Below are 8,870 nucleotides of genomic sequence, written 5' to 3'. Positions count from 1 at the left end.
TAACAATCAGGTGTCGTAACAAATCCAAGTAAAAAAATCAGAGCTGAAGCCATAGACAGGTAACATAAACCATCCAAAAGGAATACACTTAAAATCTACAAAGTGAGACACATAAAAACTATTCTATCTGAGACATCATACGTGGAACAAAGAAAAGTTAACAATCTAAACTAACACAATAGCACACTCTTCTATACGTCATTACCAGCTCTAAGTGATGCGAGACTCTGCTATCTTGATGTATTAGGAAGCTCTGCCATCTCCTAAAGCTTGAGATATTCCATGAATCACGAACTTCTTGGACCAAAAAATGTCAGGTGCAATGATCTGTTCTCCATTAACACACAATCCTTGGGTAGAGTTAACGCCTGCAGTGATCTCAAGATATTGATGGGCAACTATTGTTCTCAATAATGCTTTATCAGGCAAAGAATCAAGTTCTTTGTAAGTAAATCTTTGAGGGAGTATATGAAATCTCACAATTCTGTCTAGCAATGGAGAAGGAGATGCTACAAACAAGAACTCTAGTGGAGCGAAGATTGTTGTTGAATTTAGGTTCATGTGATCTTCAAGAATCCCACCAAGAACAGAATGCAAACCAATCGCAAATGAAACAAAACCATTTGAGCTTAGCAAACGGATAATTCGGCTCCATTCGACTACATTCTTTGATTCGTTGGAATCAGAAACTAGTCTACAATTGGAATCACATATTGGTGATTGCATGTAATTCCAACCCTGGAGAGAATCTTGAGCATTAAAAGATGAAAATGGCCGAAGAACTCCATGAATTGACAAGGGTCCTTCAAGAATCATGTCAGGATGTGACACCAAGACGTGATTGATCTCCAAAAGTCTTTTCTTTGCACCAATCTTGGTTATGGCAATCTTCTGTCCATTAAGAAGGGTTGGGAAGCAACTACCTTGAGGCTTCTTTAAGAGGTCATTCATGGAAAGCTTGAGAGGAGAGGTATGGTACTGAAGAAGATCTTTCGAGAGCCAGGGAGGGAAAGAGGTTTTGGAGATGGCAGAATCTTTGATGGCAAAGATTGTTGAGTTTGGAGAAGACATGAAGATTTCAGGCGAAACCTGGAGAAGAGTGGCAATGATGTTGAAGCCTGATCTTCTAAGAGCTCTGGAGGCGTTTAAAGAGAGCTGATAGGTGGTGGGATTAGTTACTGGGGTTGCAGTGTTGGTATGATGCATGGCTGTTGAGATTGCCATGAAGGCCAAGACTGCTGCTGAGAGGGTGAAGTAGATTGGTGCCTGCCACGATTGTGAACAAGAAGGCGACATTTCTGCTCAGTTTGACGTTATGGTTTAGAGTTTAGACAGAGAGGAGAAAGTGCATTTGTAGAGCAAGGTTTGAAGGAGTTTAATGCTTCTTGGTTTATGTTATTTGTTAGTCGACAGGGAAAAGGAAGAAAAACCGTTGAGTATATACTGTATATGGAAAAAATAAGGGCATGCTACACTTCAAATTAGCCCGGGTTAAGAGAAATTTAAGCCCAACTATGTCTAATGGCTACCTGGGGATATAATTAATATCAAATTAAACGATTTTACAGTGTTAGAATTGAGAATTTGATGATCAAAATGTGTTAAACTGTATATCATGGACATGTGATGTCTTTTGTATCTTTGGTTGCTTTAATTCCAACAAATGAAAGTTATTGTAGCATTAAATTAAGTAAGGGATCACTTTTGTTAAACGCTAGACCTCCAATATGGTTATGGGTGCAGACCCAATTTTTAATGTCATAGGAGTTGAATTGAATTACAGGGATGACAATTATGACTTCTACAACCTTCTAGACACAACAATACAACGGTCTATTTCATTAATGTAAAAATAAATTCTGAACTCTGCATCTTTGCCACTTTTTTGACTTATAACATTCTTTTTATGATACCAAGGCCAAATGTGAAACCCATTCAAATCCTAGCTTTGGGTTGTAAGGTCATGATCTGATTTTTGTGGTGTTCCCACACATTAGGAAATTGCAACATCTATATACTGATAACAAAGTCTCATCCTACTTCCTGGTTATGGCCTATACAGACTTCATTAGAACTAAGAAATCACAGAACTCGCTTGCGAACACGGATCTTGCCATGTTGAAAAGACATAATTTGCTCAGAGTTGAGAATATTCCATTGACAAGAATGAAAGACATTAAATTAAATCAGTTTCGTTTTTTGCTACAAGAGGAACAATATTACAGTTAGTTATCAAGATTACAGAGTAGGGCACCTAAAGCTTAATCATGAAGAGTTTTTTTTTTTTTTTGGGGGGGGGGACAATTCATGATACCATTATACATTAACTTTATACCATCTCCCAGATTTTCATTTTTAAACGCGGGGGGGAGGAGGGAGGACAACAAAGAACAAAAAATGCAGACAAATAAATATTTACTATATAGAAATTTCAATCTAATATTCACATTAAGGTATAAAAAAATCTCTGCTAATTTCTCAGATCACATTATAATTTCGTATCAAAATCACTCCTCACCCCTACGCAACGAAGAGGGAAAAGAAAATATCCAAAAGAATCACCAAGATTGGTCACTTAGCACCATTATTTCTTCTAGTTACTCTGATGTAGCAAAAAACAGCCGCAAAAATAGCAGTGACAAGCCCGCCAATGATGACTCCGCCACCAGCCACTGACTTATCAGATGAATGATGCTTTCCCATCCGTCTGATCTCCGGAGCCTCAGCTGCTGTAGACTCATCAGATGATGACTTTGAGGGACTTGAAGCAGGTTGATCTGATATTCCAGCTGGTTCATCCTCGCTCTGAGACTTGACTACAGATGGGTTCACCTCAGATTTCTCAGCCACCGCTTGCAACACCAAGATCCCAACAACAATAAACAAAACCAGGACAAGTCTAGCCATGTTTATAGAATATGCAAAGACAAGAAAGATTTAGGCTCCTGAATCTAAATCAGATTCGCCAATGCAAATTGAGAAAGTGAATATAAATTTGCTTGCATTTGGAAGATTGTGAAGTGTTTGAAGGGTATATATAGAGAGGAAGGAAACGGATGGTTAAGATTGTTGGATTTGAAATGAACGTGTGGTTGAGAAACAGCAAAGAAATTTCAGTGAGCTAGAATAGAGTGTGGACCCATGTCAGCAGTTGAGTTGAATTGATTCTCCTAAAGCTGGGCACACCCTGCCACAGCCAGGGTGCCAAACGTAGGACTCGGAGAATTTTAAGGTGACACCTGTCTTTATACAACAGTTCAAACTATTAACTGGATTCTAAGAGGAACTTTCCGTTAATTTTCTACTTTCGTTGTTTACTTTTCTTTTCAATGGTTTCACTCATTGTGCCATGAGATAATCATTTTCTTTTTGTCCACTCATGTAATATTAATGTATTCGATAAAATAAAGAAAAACCCTTTTGTAGCGCAGAATGTGGGGATAATTAAAAATATTAGAGTATATATTTACATTAGTTGTGAAGAAAATATTACCCAAATTTTGGTGATTAAGTGTAATTGTACTGTATTTGCATTACAAGTTGCGTGGGACATAACAACTTTATTTAAATGATAGGTTCACAAAATTTGAGGTAAGTTGGCAACACCAGCTGGGACGCGTGGGGTCTATGTAATATCATTGTCAATTCTCATGCTTCTAAAATTTCACCGATCAATTGTGGTTATTATTTATTTATTTATTTTGTTTAAAGGTGGTATTTGAGTTAATTTATCTGTTTTTTAACTAATTTTTAACGTTTGAAAGTTAACCAATGATCATTTTTATTGGTAATCAAGATAAATCAAACTTAAAATCACTTGTACAATATCTAAAAATTTATATTCAACTACTCGATCGCTTCAAAGTAATTCAATCATCGTAATTGATCCTATTGATTGGACTCTGATGTGATGTGAGACTCATTTGGACTCATTTCATATTTATTTTATAAAATTATTTATAAAAAAGTTAAACTACATTTGATAGAATTGAATAATTTTACAGAATTTAGTTTCAAAATTGATTTTAATTTTATCGAATAAAAATGGTTTTCATAAATTACCTTAATTGGGAAGTTAAAAAATGAAAGTAAAACTGTAAAAGGTGGAGTCGAGAATGAAAAGTCAAGAGTTTTGGTTTACTGGTGGTTAGTTTTAATTAAAGCGTTATGCGTAGAGTCGGTAGTAAGTGGGTTATAGACAGCCAGTATGCACCCAAGACCCAACTACTTACTGTCAACGCCTCAATGCTATTATATGCTCAGGAATCCACTTCAATGTTGACTAATTCCTCACAAAATATGTGCAATGCATAAATAATTATGTAATATAAGTTTGAATTAATACAAATCATTCTTATATTTTAACACAATAATTTGTTACTTTATCTTATAATCAGCAATGCTTATTATATCACTTACTTTAGAATTCTAATTTCTAAATTCTACCCCTTAATATGCCCACTTTCAATTGATATGTTAAGAATTTCTGACTTAATTATAAAGATAAATATGATACAACGTACAATGAAACTTTCCTTTCGGTGGTGGGTTTGGGCATGCAATCCTTCACGTGAAGTAGTATTTTATGGCTATATAAAAACAATTATTGAGAAAATCTCAAGAGGGTTATCAATATCATCTACTTCAATAAGGATCCCGCGCTGTTTGGCATCTTGAATACAAGATTTGCGTCGGCCGCTTTTTATTCCACAATCCAAGATGTCACCCATTACCACTAGCTATTTTGTTCGTTTTCAAAAGACGATCACTTTTTTTTTTAATTCTCGATATATGAAGATTCGTGCAGTATAATAATATTACCTGCCGCCTGCCTGCGACCGTAACATCTAAATAGTTTTCTATACAGTATTTATTTACTATTTTAATTAATGAAATCGCTTAGACAAAGTTCACACGTTTGACTTCATAAAGATCTTCATTGAGCTGGATCCAATTGTTATATGAGAGAGTAGGTAATTTGCATGGGGATCTTGAAAGTCGGTTACTGATATGCCTTGGACAGCTTCCGAATTTCTATATTCAAATCTTTTCACTTGGCTTATTCCAGAAAAATTTCAATACAACACTCCTACTATTAATTACTCTAGTTTAGTATGCTAAATTTAATAAAACTTTGTAAATAGATACAATAAGGATGAATTAAAAAGTAAAAACTAGGAAATATGTTGTTATGCAAAAAATACACACTAATGTTAACACCACCGATTAGAGCTTAACAAACACTTGAGGCAAAGTGATATTAGTTGTCAAAAATTCAAGCCGCCTTAAAGAGATATTATATAACATTTGTCCCACCTTTATCAAAATAATGGATCAGGATGAATGAGAGCTCTCTATATGTCAAGACAATTTACAAAAGCAATCATTATGTTGAGCTCAAATGTATATAAATTAGCAACTCTCTTCATGAAATAAAGAAGGGTTTGGCATATGAGAGTTGTGAGCTTCAACCATTATCTTTTCCTGTAAACAAAGCATTACACCATTTTTGTATGCTTTACAAGCAATATTAGAAAAATAGTCAAAGAATAATAAAATAACAATGGATGTAGGATTCGCTTTAAACATTTGAACCAATATAAAAATCTCTCTTGTCAATCTTTTATTTATATTTCTTCAAACATGTATTATTTCTGCATCATATACAACTCTCACAATTATATTACGTGTAACTTCTAATATCCTCTTAGCACTTTACACGCGCAAGATCGTTGCTGTTAAAATCACGCATCAATAGTTTGGTGCTAGAAGGAGGGCCTGATTCACATCAGCTCTCCATGTTTTTCTAGCAAGTGTCAACTTCTTCAATAGATTCTAGTTTCTTTTTCTAGAATCACGTTATCATATGTAGAAATTTGAGTAGGATAAAGTCTAAATCTGGAGAAGCCGCAAACGCAAGAATTGTAGCACTTTCGAGTTAGCTTTCTGATGGTCTAAGAATCATCCAAATCCGAGATCTACAACTCAAGTTATCGTCAAAATAATGAAACCTATTTCAGATTTGTCATATCGTGTGGCCAGGTCGCTCAAATCGCGCGCATCAAATCTGTCAGATCGTGTAGCCAAATCGCTCTAATCTTCAGCTTCAGATCGCACGGCCAAATCTCTCACATCACGCACATCAAAGCTCTCAGATTGCATGTTCAGATCGCTTTGATTTTCAGCTTCAGATCGCGTGCTTCAGATAGCTTAGATCATGCACATCAGATCTCTCAGATCAGATCGATCTCTCAAGCTCTCGAGCTCCCAAGCTCTCAAGCTCCCAAGCTATCGAGCTCTCAAAACTCTCAAATCATGCGTTCAAGATCATTGTGATCACGCGTTCAAGATTGTTGAGATCACGCGTTCAAGATCGTTGAGATCATGCGTTCAAGATCGTTAGATCACTCAGATCGTACTTCCGAGTGGTCATATCGCATTTCTAAGCAGTCAGATCGTGCTTCGAGCACTCAGATCGCGCTTACAAGCACTCAGATCGTGCTTTTGAGCAGCCAAATCGTGCTTTTGAGCACCCAAATTGCTTTTCTAAGAGGCTAGATCACGCTTCCAAGCACCCAAATCATGCTTTTGAGCACCTAGATCGCATTTTCGAGCAACCAGATCATGCTTTTGAGCACCCAGATCACACTTTCAAGCACCTAGATCATGCTTCCAAGCACCTAGATCGCACTTCTGAGCACTTAGATCGATAATTTTGTGTTCTCATATCAAGCTCTGCACTTTCTGATCAAACTTCTTATGTTCTCAGATAAAACTTTGCCTTTTCTGATCAAACTTCTTGTATTCTTAGATCAAGTTTTGCACTTTCTGATCGAACTTCTTGTGTTCTTAGATCAAGCATCGCGCTTTCTGATCGAACTCTTTATGCTCTTTAATTGAGCTCTTTATACTCTCTGATCGAGCTCATAAGCTCGCTCATTTACTTGAGATCACGTGCATTAGATCATTCAGATTGCGTGCTTTAGATTGCTTAGATCACATGCACATATCGAGCTCCTTAAACTCTTAGATTGCGCGCTTCAGATCGTTTAGATCGCCCGCCTTAAGCTCTCAGATCGAGCCCATATCAAATCTCGATTAGCTCCTAGCTCTCAAATCGCGATCAACTCTCAACTCTGAGATTATGAACAACCTCAGATCGCGATCAGTTCTCAGCTCTCAGATCGCGACCAACTGCCAGCGTCAGAAAAAACGCGTAAAAAACTTAAAACAGCCCCGAAACATACCGAAACAGTGGATTTTGGCCCCGAAAATGGCCCCAACCTAGTTCCCTTGTTGCCATGACATAGAGCTCGGAACGAGCTTTCCATGATTATTTTAGGGCTCCAAAACTTCTCCCGGATCAAAAGTTATGTTTGTTTTAAGTTGACATATTCGTTTAGGACCTCTGAACCGTCTGTTTGGGCTTCTGACGTCAGCTCTCTCTAGAAATTCATCTGCTAAACATTTTATGTCAGTTATCAGATCGTGATCAGCTTCGGATCACTCTAAGCTCTCATATTACAGTCCTAACTCTTAGCACCCAATCATTCCAGACATAATTCAGATCGAAAACATGAGTTTTTGAAGTGCCATTACGCACTCTAAAAACTAGGAGGGTTCCGTTATGCCAAAAATACACAATGATGTCAGCACCACCAATCAGAGCTCAAGAAGCACTTAAAGGCAAAGTGGTATTAGCTGTCAAAATCCTAAATTGCCTCAAAGAGATATTATATAACACATGTCCCACCTTTATCAAAATAAAGCATCAGGATGAATGAGAGCTCTTCATGTGTCAAGGCAACTTGCAAAAACATTAATTACGTTGAGCTCAAAGGTGCATAAATTAGCAACTCTCTTCATGAAATAAAGGAGGGTTAGGCATATGAGAGTTGGGCACAAATGTGAGCTTCAACCATTATTTTTCTCTGTAAATAAATCATTAAGCTATTTTTATATGCCTTACAGGCAATATTAGAAAAATGGTCAAAGAATAATAAAATAACAATGGATGTAGGATTCGCTTTAAACATTTGAACCAATATAAAAATCTCTCTTGTCAATCTTTTATTTATGTTTCTTCAAACATGTATTATCTTTGCATCATATACAACTCTCACAATCATATTACGTGTAACTTCTAATATCCTCTTAGCACTTTACACGCGCAAGATCGTTGCTGTTAAAATCACGCATCATGTATAGGTGATGAGAATACATATTGGAACACTAACCGTGGCCGACTTCTATCTAAATTGTTATACTTCTGGTAAATATCATTAAGTGATTGTTATGTTAAAATGAAAATGCTTGGTGTCGTAAGAATGGTAGAACTATGTTTATGAAATGTCTGGAAGTGGAAGCAGAGTACGTGCTCCACATGTTTATGGTTGGATATGATGGTGCAGACAAGAACCCTCAATCTTATCAACCAATCTGCAAACTTTGCTGGGTTTTGGGTGCCTGGTGGATGTAAGAATGCAATCAAAAGGAACAGGGCCTGAACTCGATGGCCCATTTTCGGTCTTCGGATTATGAGCCTTGGAACGATTGTGGTAATGCATGTGGCTGTGGAGTTCCATGTGATTATACTGTGTTAAAACAATTTAATTTCTTGTTTGGAATCACGAAAACAATATCCATCACTGGGGTTGCTGCTGCTTGCCATTGCTACAATGCGGCCCATTGGCCCATTGGTCCACTTTGTTTTTATTTAACAATGACGCTAAACATCCCGCCCCTACTTGTTTCTTGTTTAGTCCCCATCCCTTTATTTCGGCTTTCAACCGGAAAACCTACCTATCTCAATTTAAAGTATCCTTTTCCTTCAAATTTGTAAGTGAAAACAAGTAACTAAACACATTATA

At 36.8% G+C, this 8,870-nt stretch overlaps 2 protein-coding genes across 2 annotated transcripts; both read right to left on the bottom strand.

Annotated features, from left to right (window-relative positions):
- Positions 1–235: 235 nt before the first annotated feature.
- Positions 236–1,650, bottom strand: LOC116104815 (fasciclin-like arabinogalactan protein 21). The gene has a single exon (XM_031408794.1). The coding sequence runs from the start codon at positions 1,294–1,296 to the stop codon at positions 244–246; it is 1,053 nt and encodes a 350-aa protein (XP_031264654.1). The 5' UTR covers positions 1,297–1,650; the 3' UTR covers positions 236–243.
- A 921-nt stretch (positions 1,651–2,571) lies between these two features.
- LOC116132262 lies at positions 2,572–2,907 on the bottom strand. The gene has a single exon (XM_031418230.1). It carries the CDS (start codon positions 2,905–2,907, stop codon positions 2,572–2,574), a length of 336 nt encoding a protein of 111 aa, XP_031274090.1.
- Between the last annotated feature and the right edge of the window lie 5,963 nt (positions 2,908–8,870).

Source organism: Pistacia vera, unplaced genomic scaffold, assembly GCF_008641045.1.
Source record: "Pistacia vera cultivar Batoury unplaced genomic scaffold, PisVer_v2 Contig1, whole genome shotgun sequence".
NCBI lineage: Eukaryota > Viridiplantae > Streptophyta > Magnoliopsida > Sapindales > Anacardiaceae > Pistacia > Pistacia vera.
This window is presented reverse-complemented; position numbering and strand designations above follow the sequence as displayed.

Excerpts from the sequence above, each read along its gene's own strand:
- LOC116132262 (XM_031418230.1), bottom strand. The coding sequence starts at position 2,907 with ATGGCTAGACTTGTCCTGGTTTTGTTTATTGTTGTTGGGATCTTGGTG.
- LOC116104815 (XM_031408794.1), bottom strand. The coding sequence starts at position 1,296 with ATGTCGCCTTCTTGTTCACAATCGTGGCAGGCACCAATCTACTTCACC.